The following is a 24,228-nucleotide window of genomic DNA, read 5'->3' as shown; positions in this document are numbered from 1 at the left end:
GACTCCATGGCTATAAGGCTTTGAAAGAGATACTGAATAGCCATCCCGATCCCCTGCCAAAAGTGATGTTCAAGCAACTAGCCATCAAGATATGGAAAAACTGTGTGATCCCAACATCTCACCTGGGCCACCACCACAGAGAAATCTTTCGTAAACTATCTGGGTGCTATTGCTAGTCCAAATGGGACTGGAACTGGAAATGAACTTAACATATGACAAAATATAGGACAACTCTTGCTGGGTTGTATAAACGTGTAGAAGAAAAATGCATCCTACAGAGCCAGCCACAAATCATCCCTTCTTGAAGGCAGGGAATTACTGATGCCAACAGGACGATCGTGAACTTCATCTTCCAAATGAAGGTGGCAAGTTGTTGCAAACCCTGAATAGCTCCTCATGCCCTCTTTTTTTGGGTCAATAGTTTATAGAGAATAAAACCCTCTTCCCTGATACTGAAGTTCTATTCTCTCTTGGTGTAACAGGGACTTAATTTCCTGTTGAAGAGCTGCCTCATGAGAGGGGTCCATGAAAAAGATTGGGGAACAGAAAAAATGAACTCCATGGACAATCCCTTATGGATAATCTCTAAAACCCAATGGTCAGTCAAGATTAACTCCAAATTTTGGGCAACAGAATAAGCTGGCCTCTAAAGGTGACCAAAGGTGGCATCAGACATGTCCTGACTAAAATGTTAAAAAACAAGTCCTAAACATTGATTATGAATGGGTTACAGTCATGGTAATTGGACATACAGAATTGCAAATCCAGAGGGAAGACCTCTCTCTCTCCAGGAAGTGAAATCTCTTGGAGCTCTTTTCTGATGTGGTGGTCCTTATGTATTGAGACCTGCTTTGTTCCCTAGCAGGGAGGTGAGAGCAAAGATGGAGAACAGGAATTCAACTCCCTTTGCCAGAAAAAAAAAACCAAACAGCTTCCTTGACTGGGAAAAGCAAGTTACTTTGGGCCCTAAGTATTCAGAATGTCCAGCATTCAGGGGGGTGGGTCTGAAACTTCCTCCAGAGGTATCTGGACATTCATTAGCCACTCTTTGAAGCAATGCCTGTGGTAGTTTGGGCAAGAAGGAGAGACTTCATAGTCTTCTCCAATAAGCATTTTTTAAGGCAAAGTTGATGACCTTTCCAAGTTCTTGGCAGAAATGAGCAACAAATACTGAACTTCACTGATATATGGGTCTCACCAAGACAGCTGAGGTAACGTTGGTCTTCACTGCTGAGGAGAAGGGTCTAGACAGAAAATGCAGTTTTTGAAGCCCAAGACTCTTCACAGTCTCCAGTCCAGGGAAACAAACTATACTAACTTCACTCAGACTACCTGAGCTAAGCTAAAGAACTATTTACAATCTTATTTACAGGTTTTTTGAATGGACACTGGAGTCTGACTCACATGGCAGTAAGAAGGCATCAACTCACACAGCTTTTTATACCCCTGTTTGTGAGCATGAGGTCAATCGTACATATGCAGATCAATGGAAAATCAGTTTTAAAATCTATGGATCCAAGCACATTATGTGCATGTGTATCATGTGGAATACACATACAGATCCCTTAAAACAAGAATGCCTTTTCCTTCATTATAAAAGGACTATTTTTGCAAAAAAAGAAAAACAAAAATATACTTCAATAATATTTGGTCAACTATAGGACCAAGTGCCAGAAATTCAGATTTCATCCTAGTTCTGTTACCCAATTAGCTTCCACCTGTATATGGATGCCCATGTACCTCACAACAAAACTGTGAAAAGTTAGTTATTTGGAACGCCTAATAAGTATTATATTAAAGGCATTTTTAAAGGAAATTAAAGATTATTTGTTCAAAATCAGTTTAATATTCACTTAGGATAATTTCTACAGAAATTTGTTACACACTGGTAAAGAAAGAAATGAATTTTGAACCAACATTTCCCACAGTTAAGATCACTTTAATGAACAATCATAATAATTCTGAGGTCTTCACAAACCTTGACATAGGTAGAATTGTTCTCTCTTCATGATAATCACTGTCACATTCATTTATATATTCCCTTAAAACTGTCAATACTCGCACCATTCGTATTGCTTCTTGTCTTGCACAATTAATACTGTCTTTATCTCCATCCAGAACACACAGTGTATCATAGGAGGCCTTCAAACGATCAAAGCATGATTGAATGAAGTCTTCATGGATCACTACCTAATGTAATGTACAAGACAAATCAGGAAAACTACTAAATAATTACATTACTATCTTTCAGCTGCACAATCAAGCAAACATTACATGCTATGAAAACTCAATTAAAAACCAAATATTTACTCAAGACTAATCACAACTTTGGTTTTCTCCACACTAACATTATAGCTGATAACAAAGAGATAGCGTACTTTTCCTTGAAAAGTATGCATTAATGGTAACATTACACCTGTGTGTATAGTACAAACCTTACGCTTCCATCCCTCCAACTTGAATCAAACTGTAAGCAAAGTGCAGCTCTGTACAGGAACCTAAGTTGGACTACTCTCTCATTTAGTTGCTGCTCACCACAGACCAGAACATGGAATACTTACATATCCAACTGGCAGGCAGCGTCTACATCTTTAGCCTGTAGTTTGCAGACTACCGGTGTTGAAGACTAAAAAAGGTGTCCATAATGGGATAATTGAGGACAGGGTAATATAGCAAGGTGTTGTGGGTTAAGCTGTAAAATTACCATTAAAAGCAAGGAAATGGTTGGAGGCAATCTGGAGGTCATAAAAGTCCCCAAAATTTTGAGATTATACTCTTTTCAAATGTTAATACTTAAAACTACTGAATTCAAGAAAGGCAGAAAAGCCTTCCATTACCGCACGGCCCTCCTTTGCTCCATGGTTACAATATGCATAAGCAAGCTATAACACTACCTACAAGTACTACCTCGATCAAAACAAAAAAGATTTCTGAAATCCTAACAGTTTACATTTTCCCTGAACTTCCAGAAACTTGCAAGTCTCCCTCACCTTATAATAATCATACTAATAGGCAAGGAGGCATCCTAAGAGACAAGATTTAATTCTCCAGGGCTTGGTTCAGACTGTGCACTTCTGAGAGTTCTGCAATTCTCTCTTATGCGAGAAGTGAAATAAACTCAAGGGTTCTATCAGCCAGGATTAGTATGACCTAACCACAGTTATAGAACACACTGGACAAAAATATCACACCTCAAACCCCAGAAGAATGTATAATTAAGTATTTGTTATGAGCCACTATCTTGCTAACAGAAATAGAGCAAACATAACAAGCACATAAAACTTTGGTACCCTCAAAAGCCAGTAATTTTCATTCTTAAACTCTGCTTGTAGATCCCCGCACCTCTGCAAACAGCTAAAGGAACTGAAGGGTAAGTTCACAAACATGCTGTGTGTACCAAAATATGCACATGGGCAAACGTGCATTCTCCAAGAGGGCATTCCAGGGATGGAAACTGTCATATTTCCAAATATTCAAGCTATCAAAATATCACAATTGTTAAGTTCTACAGTAACCTTTATTCAATATTGCATTGCTTTTTTTTTTTTTTACCTGATTAACTTGTAATCTTGGACCAAGATTAGTATAGATCTCTTTAAGCAGATCTATTGCTCTGTTGGCAATGTCATCATTTCCCTGAATCACAACCTAAAACAAAAAAATGCATTTTACGCTTTGTGGTATCTAGTTTAAAAAAGCAGAAGATCTACATTATGAACATGCTATCATAACACTGGATAAAATATTTCTTTTTATTTATCAGAAAAAAGACTAGAGCATATAAAATACCATCAATGTAAATTATCTGTCCATGTGACCAGGATCTGCAAAAATAGATGCTTAGCAAAGCATAAAAATGGAACATAACATCTACCTTAAATATCTCCATGCTATGTGTCTAGAGTCAAGTTCTAAAGAATATGCATGCTTGTCTCTAACTAAATTTGAGACCCACAAAAAATATTTATTTAGCTGCAATGAAATCTTAACCTTCCAATGAGCTAAATGTACCAAAAATTACAGATTTTGTGTTTATAGTAGTTAGAATTTCTGGGCAATTAAGAAAGGAAGTTACAATAATGCTTTAATTAACAATTTAATACAGTGGTGTCTAATAGGAATGTAAAGATTGCCACACTTGTGGTTGTCATCTTTCCATATCTGCTATATTATATTATACAAAACTTTATAGGGCCAGGCACATGCAGTCACTCCCCCACCTCGCTCGAAATAAATGCCTCCCCCCCAAGACAGGCTTGCCTAGCTCTCTCCTGGCTTCAACTGAATGCCCTCCCCCAAGAGCCATGCAACTCCAACTCCCCCCACTGCCCATTTTAATTCAATGGTTGCAACTCATCAGAGCCACCGTCATCACGTGCTTCTCCCACCAAGCAGTGGGGCACGTGTGCAGAGCGGACAGACAGAACTCCTCACATGAGGATCTCAAGAGGAGTCGCATTTAAAGGTTCCAAGAGCCACATGCAGCTTGAGAGCCATGGGTTGACCACCCTTGCATTTGCCACAACGCAGTGTCCTATTCACTACTTGGGGCAAGTGATGAATGTATTGGACACCCCTGAATTAATAGAATCAAAAACCTCTCAAGACAATCTATGCCACCATTTAAGCTAGTGAGGCTTAAAATTTACTTCAGAACACAGCAATGTGGAACCTAATTTGAAAATCTGAAAACTAACAGCTAGCCATTTGCCTGAATGGAAGCTGAAGAGCTGTCATAAATTGGTCTCAAATAAGAGGACAGGAGCACCAGGCAGAAGGACGGAGCCAAAGAAATAACTGTCCACAAAAGACAGCTGTGACAACCACTGCTCTGGGGATTCCTAGATGACTGGATTATATTCTAGGTACTTCAAATACTTTACAAAATAAAATTTTAATGCTGATGCCATAGTGCAGCCATTATGTACTTGACATTAAAAGTATCTGAGAAATGGAATGCTGAAAGTTGGAGGGAATAACCACTGTCTTCTATTTAATGCCATAGGATCATCAATGGGTACCTAAAAACCACCTTGGACAAAAAGGATGTCTCATTTCCATCCAAAAGACTGCATTAATAACTGCAATAAATATCCAAGCCTCCTTTTTTTTTTGTAAAAGGACTAAAGCCACAATGATCTTGTTCAACAAAGAGAACACAATACCCATTCATTACTTACGCAATACTGCAACTAATTATACGAGCCAGCCTCTCACATGCTCAAAATGAAGTCTGGTTCCATTTCTTGCTAACTGTAAAGACAACTCTCCCTCCCAACCCCCAGATGTTACTTGACAATAGAAGAAATAGTGATTTCATAAGCAAAAATCACTGGTGGATGGGTGCACAAGGTAAAAATGCACAACTAAAATTTTTTTTTTTATAATTAAACAAATAGGATTAGTTTTATGGTATAAGCAAAACCTTAACTTCACATGCACAAACGTTCTAAATACACAGTTTTTTTTCTTTTTTAAGTAATTAATTTTCATTTCTCTGTCACAGTCTGAGATCAGGGTTCATTTCTGGGAAATATGCAGGAGTAAAAAGGGAAAACAAATGCCAATTTTCATGTATGCTGTTCAGAAAAGACTTACGTTTTTGTAATTTAAGCCTAGGCATTTGGAGTTACACAGTCTTACTTTAAAAACAAAAACATTGAAGTTATCTATTTGGATGTTCCCTTTTCTATACTTACCCTCCAAAGGTAGTCTAATCCTATTAATTCCAAGTCATCCATCATATAGGCTCGTCTCTTGGCTACTAGCTTCCCTTCTCGACAGTTCACAGCTTTGAAGAAACGTTCAAAACATTTCATCCCATTTTCTGTTAATAGGGAAGGATCTAACTGAAGAACGTTATTTTCAAAGAAGTCCTTATTAATGTCAGGATCTAAATCTGGTTCATCGCCCATTAATTTGGAATACCACTTAAAACAGGCTTCTCGATCACAAAGATAGACCGCATTTTCAGCTAAACACTTCCATATTTGCTTCGCCTGAGGTGCACAGAGCCACAGCTGACCATCCTTCAATAAAAATCTTGAGAAAAACAGAGAATTAATAATGCTGACATCTTCAAATTACAGTAAAATAGAATATAGTATAATAAATGCTATAGGCCTGATTCTGCAAAGTGACTCACACAAGCAGCCTCATTTTCTTCATTAAAGTTTGCAGAATCGGGTTCCAGAATTCTAACTGTGTAAGGAAACTAACTTACACCAAAATATGCATTACCACAAGCTCTCTCCATACTGAGCGAAATTATGTTTCAGTGAACATGTTACTGGATTAGCTACACTTTCTTAGCCCTCTGAATTCTGAAGAGCAGTATGAAATGAAAAATTATATCTAACAATGGATTGAGTTGTTGATAAGGGATTGGAGGTGGGAAGAAGAAGAGCGGGAAATGGCTTTCTGGAGTTTTAAATTAACTTGAATATTAGAGTAAACTGAAAAAAATCTCTGAAATCTTCAGTAAAATTCTAGGGTACCTCATTCATAGTTCAGAAACCAAGATGGAATAACTCTTTATATATCCTTCAATGTCAAGGCTCTTGGATAAGTTTATACTTTTCATATGCACTGTGGTGTGCTTGCACAGTTTAGTGCACAATCAGAGCCCTATGCAGTACTCTAAGTTCTAGAGGGGAGTGATGACATCTTTATGCATAGAGCTATTAACACTTCGAGTGTTCCAATACAATGTCCTTTCCTAACTCCAGGAATTTCAGCCTTTTACCTTCGTATGGTATCTTGATCTGTTGGAATTAAACTCCAATGCCACAAAATAAACTGGAACTATACCAAAGAAACAAACAAGTTCAACGTAATTGCTTCTATTTCAGAAGTTTACATTATGAATTTGTTTGCCCTCTAGAGAAAATGACTTAAGTTACTTAAAACTAACCGTAAGAAGTTAAGTCGCTCCTGTACTTCTTGCACGTGACTGTATCTACTTCCTGGTCTTACAGTTTGTGGATCATACTCTCCATGCTCTGCAAATTTAAGAAGTTTTATTAAATACACAAAGAAAACAGATGCCTAATCTGATACTTCAAGTCTTGTTGCTCTGCAGAGAATCAAACCCATTTTAATGGAAGTGATTTACAGATCTGTTATAAATCAATCTGTAGACCCGCTCATAATTTATGATTAAAGATTAAATTAATATGAGCTGTCAAAGATGCGTGCTTTATAATTAGACCCAAATTGTATTTTTGCTTCCAGACGTGTATGTTTGTCTTTCATTATGAACAGAATATTAAAAATATTCCAGACTACAACACTGTGTACTCAGCTCAATTTCTCCATCTTTTATACTCTTATTTCTCCAAAAGCAAAGTAAGCAGAGGTGAAATTCAGCATACTGGATATACTGTTGATAGGTTACTGAGCAATGTCGGAATTTTAACAATACTGTAATCAGATGTCCTTGTGGCTAAATTTTTCCCCCAGAATATCATTTTAAAAAGCACTTTGTTTTAAGGATGAGATATATATTGGATATAACCAAGTATGACAATATTTCTTTAACTCAACCCTAAAATACCAGTGACATTTCATGCCACAGTTTGGGCATAAGTAGGGAGGCACATGACAGCTGTCCAAGGCAATCTTTATGTTAACTAGTTTTTACACAAAGGAAGATTGCCATAAATTAGCAATTTCAAGACAGGACAGAACCATATCTTATTCTACATACAACAATATCTTAATGGCTAATTAGTATTTATAATCCTTTAATTAGAATAAAAGCTTTTTCAACTTTGCTAGGACAGGCTGAACCTCTCTCGTCCCCCAACATTCACGGTCTACCATGATTTTAGTTAGCCAGATGTGCACTTATCATGGATATGGCCAAGTATTCCAAGGTCCTGGCTTTCAGCGTTCTGTGCTGTTATTTAGCTCTAATTTACCCTCGCATGCCTTTCAAGAACCCAGTAAGCAGTGGAAGTGCTGGTAATGCTACTAGAAAACATTGACCTCCCATGGTTCAGCAAATTCTTTCATTCACCACCAGTCAGGTCCCAAGGGTGTTGAACTAGAGAGGTTCAGTCTGTTATGAACAAAAAGTCAAAGCTACAAAGAAAGAGCAGAGAGAGTGAGCGCACAAGAGTACAAGTGAGGATATGCAGATAGCATGATACCGCTTGTCAGACCAAGATATGTATTTTGAGTTTCTCAACATTTAACAAAATGTTTCTTCTTGTATCTTATACACTAAGTTTTATTTTGGCAGTTGTGGATCCTGAAAGTGCAGCTACAATATAATAGTTTTATTCTGACACAAAACCAGGAAGAAATCTTGTGCTCCAATGTATAATAGTTTAGAACCTCATTGTATGAAAGTAACACAATCATTTGCATTTCAAGTCCCTAATTTCAATTTCATTTACTAAATATCAACTTTGCACCTGAAATTTTTCTCCTCCTTAAGCTCAGAATAGACATGAATATATAGGATTGACATGCACAGAGTTGCCCAAAAGCATTCTAAACAAACATTTTCTAAATAAAATGCAAGTTATCCTCCAAATATTTTACATTTTTACCCAAATTTTTTCTTGGAAAAATGTGATTGCTAAAAGCAGTAAATATGTGCCAGCTAGTACTTGAATAGATGACCAAAAGATAATAGATAGTGTGTTCTAGATTCCTTGCTTCAATGACAAATAGGAATAAATTTTGTTGTATCAGTTTACCCAAAAATAAATTCTACTGATTGACTCTCCTACTTCCCCATTCCAAGTGATATATAGTGTTATTTATGACCACAAGTGGATTTCTCCCTGGATAACATGTTCCATCAATAATAATAAAAGAATGACCCTTTACCCATATTGCTATCAGCCATGACACTGCCAAATCACTTAATGAGCAAAGAAAGAACTTGGACCTTTTGAGACTTGTCTACACAGGAAAACTATTGAAAAATATGTTAGGGCATGAATTTTAAAGCAGAATAGCTAATCCACCTAGTGAGATATAACAATCCATTTGTTAAGTACTACCCACTTGACCCCACTTTTGTCACACCTGCACTTCCAAAGGGCATTAAACTTGCACAAAAAGTGTCCCCACATGGTGAGCTATTGTGAAATAAAAACAAAAAGGCAGTCAGGTAGCACTTTAAAGACTAACAAAATAATTTATTAGGTGATGAACTTTTGTGGGACAGATCCACTTCTTCAGATTATAGCCTTACCAGAACAGACTCAATACATCATATATATTCTGGTAAGGCTGTGATCTGAAGAAGTGTATCTGTCCTATGAAAGCTCATCACCTAATGCAGCAGGCCACAGTCCAGAGTGAAGGTGGGCACTGAAGACCACACTGCAGCCTTACAAATGTACAAGACCAGAACATTTATGAAAAAGGCCACTAAGGAGGCTTGTGCTTGGGTCAAAAAAGCCTTTACAAGCAGCGGTGGCTGATTACCCACCAGTTGATAGAATGCCTAAATACAGGAGATTATCCAGTTAGAAACCCTCTGAGCAGAAACTGGAAACCCCTTCCTCTGCTCAGCACAGGCAACAAACAGCTGTGGACATTTGTAGAATAGCCTTATTTTGTCAATGAAGAACCGCTAGGGTCTTGCAGACCTCTGGGGCATGCAACTGCCACTCCCCAGCCGTTGCATAAAGCTTTGGTGAGAAAACAAGGAAAAAGCTATCCTGGTTACATGAAAGAAGAGACCATCTTAGGCAGAAAGGCAGGGTGGGTCCATAGCTGCACCTTGTCCTTATAAGAGACTGAATAGGGGCTCCGAAGTCAAGGTCCTCAACTTGGAGACCCTCCTTCTGGGTGTGATAGCCATAAGGAAGGCCATATTCCTGGACAGATGCATGAGGAAACACATGGCTATCTGATGAATAACAGATTAAAGTCTAAAGTCCCAATGCTGCATACATAAACGCACTTGCAGGAAAAGCTTCTCAAGGCTATGGAAGAATCTCATTGTCATGTTGTGGGAAAAAACAAACAACTTGGATCAGCAAGTGAAAGGCCGAGACAACTGTCAAGTGCACTTGAATGAACAAGCTCACTAGCCTTTATTCCTTCAAGTGAAGGATGATCAAGAATGGCCTGAATGGGAGCTTCAGTTGGGATCAGGCCATGCTGCTGCACCCATACCAAAAACTCGGTCCCCTTGGCTACACAAGTCTGCCTGGTCAATGGCTTATGGCTCCGCAGCAGGACTTCTTGAACAACATCGGAGCAGGAGCATTCCTCCTCTGTGAGCCACACTGTGAAATGGAGAAACCATAGCTCTGGGTGGAGGAGGGAGTCATGAGGAGAGGCAGGGGTCGGGGGGAACATCACAAGACTCAGCAGAGTGACAGACCAATGCTGGCATAACAGTGTGACTAGGATCATCTTGGACCCATCCCATTTGACCTTCTCCAGGATCCTGCAAGCAAGTAGGATCCAGGGGGAGCAGATGACAGGACATACAACGTTAGAATTGAGCACATGAAAGTGAGAGGAGGAAGGCATCTCCCAAGGACCCCATGTCTACCTGTTGTCTGGAGCAGAAGGCACAACACTGTTTTGCAAAGTGGTCCATCAGAGGAGTATGCCACCTTGCAGAAGAGCAAGGCCATGACTTGCAGATGCAGAGCCTACTCATAATGAGAATCCCCTGCTCAAATGATTGGGCAGGAGATTCCCCACACCTGAGAGGTGTCAGGCCACCAGATAGGTACTGAGCTGAATGCAGAAGTTCCAGAGACAGACATATTCCTGGCAAAGTACATCCCCTTGGGCTCCTGGCCCTGCACTTGCTGTAGAACACACGGGGACCATTTTGTCTTTGAATACCAGGACCACCTTGCCTTCCAAGTGAGGGAGGAAGACCTCACATGCCCTACAAACTGCCCTCGGCTCCTTGACAGTTACATGAATACCACTTTTTGAACAGTCCATGTACACTGAGCCCGGAGATAGAGATGGCACCCCAGCCCAGGTCTTATGCATACAATATCAACTTGAGAGAGAGAAGGGGCTTGGAAGGGTAATCCTGCCCTTAACTTTCACAGGATCCATCCACTAAGAAAGAGCAGCAAGGATCTGAGCAGGGACTATCACTACCTTGTCTAGGGGCTGCTGGGGGGCAAGGGGAGTGGGGGGAGAGGTGGAGACATATACTATGCCAACCACTGCTGGAGAGAGATGCATTCATAGCTTGGTGAACCTGACCACATAGGTAGATGATGCCATGTATCCAAGCTGCTGAAAACAGACCTTGGCTGTACTGGTGGGCTTGTCAGAACTGATAAAACCACATGTAAGTACCAGGCTCACCAGGGTTACCACTGAACGGAAGACTAATCCTTTCAGGAATTGGGATGTGGCTGGGTGTGAAAACAGAGTAGACATGTACTAGTAGGTGAAACACCAGAAACTTTGAGGACAGAAACCACATGAACTTACGGGAAAAAAAAGTAGTCCACCACACCTGGGATGTCCGATTGTCAAGGTGAAATTCTTTTGGAAAGATACACATAAGTTCCAGAGAAGACTAACACAGTGCTACGAGAAGCATGCTCCTCTCTGTTTGTTAGTGTCATGCACTATGTGGTCTTTACCATGATGAATTACATCTGTGGAAATGGTAGTAGTGGACTTCTCCACATTCACTGAGACCCATCTTCCTGAACAGGTCCAAAAGCATAGCAGTTCCTTCTCATATTGCTTAATAAGAATCTTTAACCAATAAGGACACATGGCTGCCCCCTGCCAGAAAAAGTGAGTTGGCACCACTGATGTTATTTCAGCAAAAACCTCTGCCACAAGCATCTGAATGTGAGCATGAAATCTTTTTTTCCTTCTTCGACTGAGCCGTTGATTGATGGAGCTCATCTTCTAGGATGCCCTTGGTGAGCAACTAAACCAATCCTTGACTGGCAGAATAGATTACCGATGTCACATGAAAACCCATCAACTGCAGGCACTGGACATTCTTTTCAGATTCTAAGTTTTTCCTGTAGTGCCTTGACACACTGACTCTCCAAGCAATTAAGAACCTGTACAGTGGTTTGCTGTTAGGACAATCTGTCGTGAACTAGAGTTTCCAGATCATTGGGAGATATGCCACATGACTTCATGCTGGTGTTTAAGATGTCTTTATAGCGCTTACACTGACCACCGATAAAGTGCTTTTCATGAGCAAGCTGGCCTTAGAAGACCATCTTTGGTATCTGTGTATCATCCCTCCTCATAACGTGACCAAAACAGCAAACTTGTCTGCTCATAAGCATTGCTTCTATGCCCATGACACCATACAACTTAAGAACTTCCATGCTAGGAGTTTTGCCCTACCAATTCACATAGCAATCTTCCTCAGACAGCACGTATGGAACTGACCGAGTTTCAAAACATGGCGGCAATATATTGTCCATGACTCCGAGCCAGACAGCAGGATATTCAGGACACCTGCCTCAAACAGCTATCTTGGTATGGAGTTTAATACCATGGTTATTCCATAGGCATTTGGTCAATCTTCCAAAGGCACTGCTGGCTTTGGCTAATCAATCAGATACAGCTTGATCCAGGCTTATGGTAGAGGACAGTACATTCCCAAGGTAGCAGAACTTGTTAACAGCCTTAAAGGAATGTACCAATAGCAGTAATCACTGGAGTACTGGGCTATTTCCAAACAGGCTGAGACATAACTTCTGTCTTCTTGAGGCTCACTGGGAGTCCAAAGCAGTGAATAGAAATAGAGGCTGCGTCTACACGTGCACGCTACTTCGAAGTAGCGGCAGTAACTTCGAAATAGCGCCCGTCACGTCTACACGTGTTGGGCGCTATTTCGAAGTTGAAATCGACGTTAGGCGGCGAGACGTCGAAGTCGCTAACCCCATGAGGGGATGGGAATAGCGCCCTACTTCGACGTTCAACATCGAAGTAGGGACGTGTAGACGATCCGCGTCCCGCAACATCGAAATAGCGGGGTCCTCCATGGCGGCCATCAGCTGGGGGGTTGAGAGATACTCTCTCTCCAGCCCTTGCGGGGCTCTGTGGTCACCGTGGGCAGCAGCCCTTAGCCCAGGGCTTCTGGCTGCTGCTGCTGCAGCTGGGGGTCCGTGCTGCATATACAGGGTCTGCAACTAGTTGTTGGCTCTGTGTATCTTGCACTGTTTAATGAAAGTGTGTCTGGGAGGGGCCCTTTAAGGGAGCGACTTGCTGTTGAGTCCGCCCCGTGACCCTGTCTGCAGCTGTGCCTGGCTCCCTTATTTCGATGTGTGCTACTTTGGCGTGTAGACGTTCCCTCGCTGTGCCTATTTCGATGTTGGGCTGAGCAACGTCGAAGTTGAACATCGACGTTGCCAGCCCTGGAGGACGTGTAGACGTTATTCATCGAAATAGCCTATTTCGATGTCGCAACATCGAAATAAGCTATTTCGAAGTTGGGTGCACGTGTAGACGTAGCCAGAGTGATCAAAAAGCTCCTATGCATCCTTCACTAAGCCAACGGTGCATAATCATCAGCAAACAGGAGGTCAGGGATAGTTGTAATAACCATTTCAGTGTGACCATGAAGTCTCCAAGGATTGAAAATACTACCATCCATTCAGAACTGAATACGCGTGCCCAATGGGTAGTCCTTAAAAGCAACTAAATGACATCGTTGAAAAGTAGATGCTGAACAGGAGAGGAGCAAGGACAAATCCTTGCTTTGTACCATTTGATATTTCAAAAGGTGCTGATGTGTCTCTATTATTTAGGCTGCAACCAAACATGCCATCATGAAAAGACCAAACAATGGTGATACATTTTTCAGGACAGCCAATTCACCCCAGTATTTTCCAGAACCTATTTCCACTGACCATTTCAAATGCCTTGGTCAAGTAGATGAAGATCACGGAGGTCCTGATGTTGCTCTCTACATTTCTCTTGTATCTGTCTGTAAAAATATCAACAGAGCCTTGACCAGCATGAAATCCGCACTGGCTTTCAGGAATTGTGTCATTTTTGAACACATTCAGCAAAAGCTGGTTGTAAAGGATGCAGCTATAGAGAGCAGAGATGCCCTGATGGTCACCACAACATACACAGTCACCTTTTCTCTTGTATGTGAGTAAGATCAGAGCATCTTTGATGTCCTGAGGGACAAGCTCTCTCCCACAAATGGCAGTAAATAAATGGGTGAGACAATACATCAACTGGCCATCAGCAGCTTTATAAATTTCTGATGGAATTCCATCACTGCTAGGTGCCTTTTCAAGTTTCAACTAGTTAACAGGTTTTTGTACCTCATCAAGAGTTAGTGGTATGACCAGATGTAAATCATTAGCCGACTGAGGAATCTCTTCAAGAATGCTGCTGTCAAAAGTTGCAATCAGGTTCAATACTACTTACTGCTAAAATTTAGTGAGGCCATCAGCAGAGCACAGTGGTTTACAACCAACAGTATGAGGCCTATAGACTGCCTTCAGCCTGTCATAGAATGCTTTAAGATTGCGTCTAACTGCTTGATATTTTCACCAGTCTTCTTTCATTTGCTGTAATTCAACTTGTGGCCCTTGCTTGGCTCAAATGTGTGTCAATTTCCTGGAGGTATTCTCTTTATCATTGATTCAACCCTGGGCAGCTCTTTATTTGTTGTCAAACCAGCCCTTGTGCCTGCATTTTTGGAAACAGAGGATCTCGAAATCAGTACTGTAGGTTGTTTCTTTGATGTCAATCCAATCATCCTCAATGGTGGGTAACCACTCTGGACCTTCCTTGCTGATTACTAAGGAAGAGTTAAGACTGCACAGAAACAGCACTTTGTCTCTCAAGTATTTCAAGTTTACCCGCATCCAGCTTTTTTCAGCATATAACAGATTGATGACTATTTGGTGGACAAAGACTCAAGGAGACAACACTATGTACCATGTGGTCATCAGACCAGGAGCCAGTGTAATGCATTGCATGGGAGCACAAAATACCAGCAAGCTGACTATCATATGATGCTTCGCAGGGTTATCCAGGGTTGCACCTGCTGGCCTCCTCAGTAGAAAGATACATATGGTTTCATCTGCCTCCTCTCTCCACAGATATGCTCCTCCCATCCATTGTCTTTACTTGTAAACAGGAACCCCTCCTACTATTTTATTTTTTTCTGTGAACTTCTCTCAAAGATTTTATATCCCCTGATTAGCATTTTGGTTCACTATGCAAATATTGTGAACAGGGTGATATCTCCCTGACTTGGTATTGTTTCAGTGTCTATTACTCCCTGACTGGAAGAAAACCAGCTGGGACACATCACTTCCTGTTTATGTGCCTTGACTTCAAGACTTTCATAACATTTTTCAGTAGACACACGTAACTCATTAAGTATCATCCATGCACTCATTTCAAAATGATTATGACAGTAGGTTACTGGCTCTCAGGAGACACCTCAAATGACACCCTTTGGTGAATTATTGTGCATGTACTTGACGCAGGATTCCCTGTAAAATTCGGACCCCCTTAATTGACACAGATTCCTGGGTCGTACATCAAGACAGGCTGCTGTCTCTTTAATGCTGCCTGGATGCTGGCACTGTAACACCGAAAACACAGAATAGTCTCTCCCTTCTTCTTACATACCTCTACTGAGCCCAGCTAGACAGTGATTCTCACAGGTTTACATCCTGGCCAAATTTAGGTTGATTTTCACAGGAAAAGTAAAAAATAACCTGATTCCCAAGGGCAAGCTCCCTGCCAAATCTCAGAGATCCAAGAGCTTCTCAATTAATATAAGGAAAATATCATTTCTCCCCAACTTCATTCTGAGAAATGGCTCAACTATATTTGCAGGAACTTTCCAAATATTTTCAGCCCAAGGAAAACGCTAGGTATAAAAAATTCAATGCAAAAACTAAAATCTGGCATATTTATATGCGGCCCTATACAGATAAGTATTAGTTAGCAATGCCTTTAATTAAGGTTATCAACATCATCAATGATCCAAAACAAATATATATTAATAAGGAAATTCAAGCAGAGCAACTGGTGGGTGAAGTTTGGGTGCACAGAATGTTTTCTAAGAAAAAAAGTCTTTGGAGGTCTCATCTCAAAGAGGTTACCTTGACTTTTTTAAAAAAATCTGATACAGATCACTATTTAGAATGGCCTGGCCTACCAATTTCAAGCTACTTCATAAATTGCAACTTTTATTGTAATTAAAAAATGTTTGTAATGCTGGGATGAATACACACAAGATTTATGTATCTGCACCAATATTTGTTATAACAGATTTTATAATTGTATCAACCCTTGTACCAATAAGTTGAAAAGGAAAATTCAAGGAGCAAGAGCTTTGGACAATGTTCCTTCATAGGAAGCTACACTATTGTATTAAAAATTAATAGTCTGTTAAATAGATTTAATGGCACTCTTCTCCAGCCCCTTAATTCTAAACAAGTACAGTCTGTCAACAAACTTCACCTGTGAATATTCAGTGATTTGCACAAAATTACAAATGGGATAGAGTTTAACATTTTTCACAAAAATAACTATCATAAGAACATAAGAACATAAGAATGGCCATACTGGGTCAGACCAAAGGTCCATCAAGCCCAGCATCCCATCTGCCGACGGTGGCCAATGCCAGGTGCCCCAGAGAAGGAGAACAGAAGACAAGTGATTTATCTCCTGCCATCCATCTCCTGCCCTTGTTATGAAGGCTAGGGCACCATACTTTATCCCTGGCTAATAGCCATTTATGGACCTGACCTGCAAAAATTTATCAAGCTCTTTTTTAAACCCTAATAGAGTCCTGGCCTTCACAGCCTCCTCGGGCAAGGAGTTCCACAGGTTGACTGTGCGCTGTGTGAAGAAAAATTTCCTTTTATTAGTTTTGAACCTACTACCCATCAATTTCATTTGGTGTCCCCTAGTTCTTGTATTATGGGAAAAGGTAAATAATTTTTCTATATTCACTTTCTCCACACCATTCATGATTTTATATACCTCTATCATATCGCCCCTCAATCGCCTCTTTTCCAAACTGAAAAGTCCCAGTCTCTCTAGCCTCTCCCCATATGGGACCCTTTCCAAGCCCCTAATCATCTTAGTCGCCCTTTTCTGAACCTTTTCTAATGCCAATATATCTTTTTTGAGGTGAGGAGACCACATCTGCACGCAGTACTCGAGATGTGGGCGTACCATAGTTTTATATAGGGGAAGTATGATATCTTTTGTCTTATTATCGATCCCTTTTTTAATAATTCCTAACATCCTATTTGCCTTACTAACTGCCGCTGCACACTGCGTGGATGTCTTCAGAGAACTATCCACTATAACTCCAAGATCCCTTTCCTGATCTGTCGTAGCTAAATTTGACCCCATCATGTAGTATGTGTAATTTGGGTTATTTTTTCCAACATGCATTACCTTACACTTACCCACATTAAATTTCATTTGCCATTTTGCTGCCCAATCACTCAGTTTGCTGAGATCTTTTTGTAGTTCTTCACAATCCCTTTTGCTTTTGACTGTCCTGAACAACTTGGTGTCATCTGCAAACTTTGCCACCTCACTGCTTACCTCATTTTCTAGATCATTGATGAACAAGTTGAACAGGATCGGTCCCAGGACTGAGCCCTGGGGAACACCACTAGTTACCCCCCTCCATTGTGAAAATTTACCATTTATTCCAACCCTTTGTTTTCTGTCTTTTAACCAATTCCCGATCCATGAAAGGACCTTTCCTCCTATCCCATGACCACCTAATTTACATAAAAGCCTTTGGTGTGGGACCGTGTCAAAGGCTTTCTGGAAATCTAGGTATATTATGTCCACTGGGTGCCCCTTGTCCGCATGTTTATTAACCCCTTCAAAGAATTCTAATAGATTAGACAGACACGACTTCCCTCTGCAGAAACCATGCTGACTTTTGCCCAACAATTCGTGCTCTTCTATGTGCCTTGCAATTTTACTCTTTACTAGTGTTTCTACTAATTTACCTGGTACTGATGTTAAACTTATCGGTCTATAATTGCCAGGATCTCCTCTAGAGCCTTTTTTAAATATTGGTGTTATATTGGCCGTCTTCCAGTCATTTGGTACCAAAGTGGATTTAAAGGATAGGTTACAAACCACTGTTAATAACTCCGCATAACTATCATAACTATCATAAATAAGTAAAGCATAAAAAGGTATCTTCAACCAGAAGGCAAAAATGGCACTGCCACTTTCCAAGTTCCACTACAAAACACTTATAAAATATTTACATGTACAAAAAGTAATATTAAAATTTAAATCTGATTATTTCTTTTGGTTTGATCTATACATGTAGGCATCCAATATCTAAATATGTGAAAGTGAAATAAAACACTGCCCTCTCCCCATTAGCAAGCATTTACTTCAAATACTGATTTTCAATTGGCATTATAAAACATTTGATTTTGGAAGCAATGAATTAAATATAACTCACCTTTAGCATACTGTCTCATACTTTCCATATATGCAGAAAGATTTTCGGCAACCAAAGTAACAAGGGCATGATTGTGCTGAAGTTGATTGATTAAGTCATGGCGGTAAAACACATGGGGACTTCTTTGAGTCTGGCTGTAATTAACACACAAATGTTAGAAAAATAAAATACTTCTCACATCTAAATCATTTTCAGAAATGGATTAAAAACTGACCTCCATTTAAAAGAAATTCAATTTCTATATATTTTGTAACATACAAACTAGAGCCTCTGACTTAATTTTCCCTTTACCTCAAAACACAACAATAAAAAGGAATGCATACTAGTCAGTGTCATTAATAGCAGTGAATTAAGCAAGACTGAACAGCTATATTAGGACTGAGTCAATAAACAGAAAAAAATATCAAGCAAGGTAGTAAGAACTCTGACAGGCCATTGAAACATGGAGTGAAAGCAACATATATAAAAGCATGGAAAAATCTGTGGATAGGGATTTAGTAATTAGTCATAAATCCAAAGAGAATTAATAAATTACATCAAGTTGAGGAAGAAGGGGGAAAAGGATGGTGGGATAGTACTATTCTCTTAAACCTCAATAATCACACATGTAATTCAAGTTTACTTTAAAAACCAAAAAAAGAAAATCAAGAGGATCAAGTGGGAATAAAGGATTTTAAACTACCCAATTAGGTAAAATCATGCCTAGTGCCACACTGACAATTCAAGAGGTCTTTTCAAAATCATACGAGAATACAGAAACATAAAATACTAGAACTAGAAGAGACCGAGAGGTCAACGAGTCCAGTCCCTGAACTCAAGGCAAGACCAACCACCACCTAGTTATCTTGATCATTCCAGATGGCTGTCTGTCTAGCCTGCTCTGAAATGTCTCCAATGATGGAAATTCCACAACCCCGCTAGGCCATTTATACCAGTGCTTAAATCACACAGTTCGGAAGTTTTTCCACATGTCCAACCTAAACTTCCCTTGGTGCAATTTAAGCCCATTGCTTCATGTCCTATCATCAGAGATTAAGGACATTCATTTTTCTCCCTTCTCCCTGTAACAATCTTTTAGTTAGTTAAAGCTGTTATGTCCCCTCAGTCTTCTCTTTTCCAAACTAAACAAACCCAATTCTTTCAGTCTTCCCTAAGAGGTCATATTTTTCAGACCTTGAATCATTTTTGTTGCACTTTTCTGGTTCTCCAGTTTCTCCACATCTTTTCTGTAATATGGTGCCCAGAACTGGACACAATATTCCAGTTGAGGCCTAATCAGAGCAGAGTAGAGTGGAAGAATTACTTCTCATGTCTCGTTATGACGCTCCTATTAATGCATCTCAGCATGGTGTTTGCTTCTCTCCTCCGCCTCCCCAACAGTATCACACTATTAAGCTCATTTAGTTTGTGGTCAGCTAAGACCCTTATTTCCCCTTCTTAGTACTCTTAGTACCCTTAATACTCCTTCACAGATAGCCACTTTCCATTTTGCTGGTGTGAATCTGATCGTTCTTTCTTAAGCGGAGTAGTTTGCATTTGTCCTTATTGAATTTCATCCTATTTACCTCAGACAATTTCTCCAGTTTGTCCAGATAATTTTGAATTGAAATCCTATCCCCCAAAGCCCCTGCAACCCCTCCAAAACTGGCATCATCTGCAAAAAAAGCCATTATCTAAATTGCTGATGACTATATTGAAGAGAACCAGTCCAAAACTTATGGCTGTGGAACCCCACTTGGTATGCCCTTCCAGCATGACAGTGATCCATTGATAACTATTCTTTAAGAACATTTATCCAACCAGTTATGCACCTATCTTACTGCAGCCCCACTTATATTGTATTTCCCTGGTTTACTGATAAGGTCATGTGAAAGTATCAAATGCTTTCCTAAAATCTATGTATGATATGTGTACCACTTCCTCCTTATCTACAAGGCTTGTTGTTGCATCAAAGAAAGCTATCTGATTTGACAGGATCTGTTCTTTACAAACCCATGCTGTTACTTAAACTCATTATCTTCCAGATACTTGTACATGGATTCTTTAGTTATTTGCTCCATTATCTTTCCTGGCACAGACATTAAGATGACTGGCTTGTAGTTCCCTGGATTTTCCTTACTTCCTTTTTTACACATGGGCACTATATATTTTCCCTTTTCCAGTGTTCTGGAATCTTCCTCATCTTACACAGCTTTTCAAAGATGATAGCTAATGGGCCTGATACCTCCTCAATCAGCTCCTTGAATATTCTAGGATGCAAAAAATTAGGCCCTGGTGAAATTAAGACATCGAACTTTTTTTAAGTAATTTTTAACTTGTTCCTTTCCTATTTTAACTTCTGACCCTATCTCCTTTTCTCCAGTACTCACTATTATGGGCATATAATCACCACCAAGCTTCTTGGTGAAAACTGAAATGAAGAAGTTACTAAACATACCAGCCATTTCTACATTTTCTGTTATTGGTTTTACCTCTTCATTTAGCAAAGGCTCTTTGTCCCCAATCTTCCACTTACTTCTAATATATTTGTAGAATTTCTCTTGTTCCCCTTCACAGCTCCACCAAGAGTGACCTCATTTTTTGCCTTCACCTTTCTAAGTCTGCTCCTACCTACTTGTGTTAATACTCATCCCTTGTATTTTGGCCAAGTTTCCACATTTTATAGCACTCGGTTTTGATTTTTAGATCAAAAAATATAACTCCATCCAAGTCACAAAATATTATATAAATGTATTTCTAATATAGGTTGAAGCCCTCAAATCTGGAATCCTCTTGTCTATCAACATCTGTAATGTGTCATGATATTAGACAACCAACCACATATCCTGGGTGTGGCCAAATTTCTCCTGGTCCCATAAAGTTTTACAGCCACTACGCCTGGTTCTCAGCATTCTACTGTTATATAGCTCTAATTTAACTATAAAAATCTTCTACGAGCCCCGTAAGCAATGGAAGCATTGGTAATGCTGCTAGACAATATTGTCCTCATGGGCTACAGCAAATTCTCTCCTTCAGCCCAGTCAGGTCCTGAAGGTGCCAGAGTAGAGAGGTGCAACCTGTAATAACCATAATGTACAAAATCTCTGTACAAACACAGTCCTAAAGATCTTATGCTCAAAAAAAGAGCTATAAGATAGAAAAAGGAGTCCCAAACAAGTAAGGTAGCCAGGCGACTGATCATTGATACAGTCCTGATAAAAGTTTTGTTGTTTTTTTTTAAATGGAAGATATAGAATCTTTTCCCAGTCACCCTGCAATCATCTTATCTTCTGATGTCCACAACAAGCTAACAAGGTATAGACAGACTTTCAGGAGATTCCTGATTAAGGGATGGGTAGTGGCCTTGGAAACCAGTTTAGGAAGGGCATTCAATGCATAAATGATTGCACTGAAGAAAAATAATTTTTGAAAGAAGCAGACAAATTGTATGTTGAGACTGACATTCAAAGGAGTGGGGTGTCAAATCAAGACAAGGGGAGGTATGGAGGAACAAAACTACATACAGCTCCACAGAAATCACAAGGGCTATTTCCTTGGTTCTTGATTTTTAAAAGAATTTTCCCATTCTTGTTTTATTCCATCTCCACCAATCCATTTTGATGAGAAGTGGTCACCAAGAAAAAATCATAAGGGACAAGAACAGAAGGGAGTGAAAAAAAGCACAATTCCCTTGAAACATGCTGTTCTTTTAAGAACGAGAAGATGTAGTACCTTCACATCAAATAATTCATCTTCAGAACATAATATTTAATTGTACCTTTAGAAATATCTCCACATAATCTAGGAGGAATATATATAGACTAAGTCATTTTTGCTGAATCAGGGTAGCTGATTACTTTCATTGTGCTAATCAGAATACTGAAGGTTTTAAGTGTCTCTTTGAGGCACAGAAACTAAAATTTGCTTAAGTAGTATTCCCACAGAGAAGACCTAGAAATAACCGAGTCTTAGCACAGTCAAAACCAGTTATCTTCATTAAAAATTAAATCATTCTAGTGGAGACAAGAAACTAGTAATTTTCAAAGTAGTTCTGGGAAATTTAAAATGTCAGGCTTCAAAAATCTGTAAAGCCATTTCTTTTCTCCTTTAAAAATAAAAAAATTGCTTTGCAGGATAATACATTGCATGAGAACCCAGTTGATCAGTATCTGACTTCCAGATTCTTAAAACAAACCTACAGGTTTGTGTTTCCATCTCCAGATTTGAAAAATAAAAAATTAATTCTATGCTCCGTGTAGTTAACATTTATCATTGAACTTTTGAAAATTTCAGACAGACATTTACAAAGTAAAAGGAAACAAAGTTAAACAAACCTCTCCCACTGTCCATTCTTATGTACTAGATTATGCAACTGCAGAAACAACTATGTTCAAATCTTTCAACTTAATGTATCTTGAATTAGCCCTATCAAGGAGAAAAATCAATTCTATTTGAGTCTTCTTTTGAAACTGTAATACACAGGGTACGAGCTTTAAATTTATTACCCTTTATCCAGCCACTATAGCACTTTATCTTCAATTAAATTGCCAGTATCATCTTAAAACTACTCGGATCAGTATTGGCATGGTCAATCTGATGTTAATTCATCTTTTTTAATTTTCTTGGTTTTCTGAATGGCAGGTTATCAGGGCATTAGCCTTCTAAATCAAGAGGACATTTAGAAAATGAAGTTTTTGCTCCTTGACACTGGAATGCAGCTTGGGGTTAAAAAAAAAAAAAGAAAGATGTTTTGATTTATGAGAAACTGGGACACAACCTTCAGAAGAAAAGCCAGGTAAGGCTGAAACGAATCTTTTTCTTATTTATCACTGTGTAGAAGGGCTCTGATATTAGGGCCCTGAGCTTGACATGCTGTAGTTTAAATTAGTTACTCAGTTCTGCATTAGTATGCCCAGTAAGGAGTCTATTTGTCAAAAACATTTCCTGAATCTTTTTAGTTGTTATAGACATACTTACTGATAGTATTTTGAAATAAATGACCAAAATAATTGACACTGGTGTGATTACACTGTTATTTTGAAAATTAACACACAACAAAAAAATTCTAAATCCTGTGCAGAATTCTACCACCTTGGTGTCCATAAGTGCGGGGCAATGGCTGTGGCTTCCAATGCCTAACTTGGGCTGTGTCAAGACGAGCTCCCTACTTTGAAGGGGGGATGTTAATTAGGGTGATGGAAGTTTTGCACTTCAAAGTTGCCGTGGGGGAGATGTAGCCTAATGAAGTGCTGCATATGTACTGCAGCACTTCATTAGTAATCTCCCAACTGCCAGCTTGCATGTAGCCACTTGTCAGCTGTGGGTACTTCCTAGCGCCCACACTACTTCAAAGTTGCTTTACTCCTTTGGCCTGCAGCTACACGCAAGCCAGCACTTTGAAGTTTCACACTTCGAAGTTGTTGTGGGGGAGATTTAGCCTAACGAAATGCTGCATATGCACTGCAGCACTTCATTAGTAATCGCCTGACACCCTAATTAACATGACCCCTTCAAAGTTGGGGATTAGTCTAGACACAGCCTTGATGTCTGATGCTGATGTCGGGGGTACCCATCCCATGAAAGGTGATGAAAGCACCACTGCCACAATTACAATGGGTGCTGAAGATGCTACTGACACAGACTGCTGCCATTGCTGGCATGGTAGGTGGGACTATTGCTTGCACAGACACTGACGGCATCTGTGTTGGTAGGCACCAAAGTATTGTGTCTTATCAACGGCAGAATGAGGGCTGCCAAGATTGCTGAAGACAGTGCTGAGCCGTGCAAACCACCCAGTGGGTCCAGTAGGGAACCCATGGTGTCTGGGG

At 39.7% G+C, this 24,228-nt stretch overlaps 1 protein-coding gene across 2 annotated transcripts in view; it reads right to left on the bottom strand.

Annotated features, from left to right (window-relative positions):
- Window positions 1-24,228, bottom strand: part of USP9X (ubiquitin specific peptidase 9 X-linked) — a 203,372-nt gene that overhangs the window by 87,243 nt on the left and 91,901 nt on the right. For both annotated transcript variants that reach the window (XM_074995034.1, XM_074995025.1), the window contains exons 14-18: window positions 18,422-18,555; window positions 6,914-7,001; window positions 5,700-6,042; window positions 3,553-3,648; window positions 1,979-2,190 (exon numbers count right to left, since the gene is read on the bottom strand). In XM_074995034.1, the coding sequence (XP_074851135.1) occupies window positions 1,979-2,190; window positions 3,553-3,648; window positions 5,700-6,042; window positions 6,914-7,001; window positions 18,422-18,555 (873 nt within the window). The remainder of the gene's footprint in view (window positions 1-1,978; window positions 2,191-3,552; window positions 3,649-5,699; window positions 6,043-6,913; window positions 7,002-18,421; window positions 18,556-24,228) is intronic.

Source organism: Carettochelys insculpta, chromosome 1 (assembly GCF_033958435.1).
Source record: "Carettochelys insculpta isolate YL-2023 chromosome 1, ASM3395843v1, whole genome shotgun sequence".
Lineage (NCBI taxonomy): Eukaryota > Metazoa > Chordata > Testudines > Carettochelyidae > Carettochelys > Carettochelys insculpta.
The sequence above is the reverse complement of the archived record's forward strand: the minus strand, read 5'-3'. Positions and strand labels throughout refer to the sequence as shown.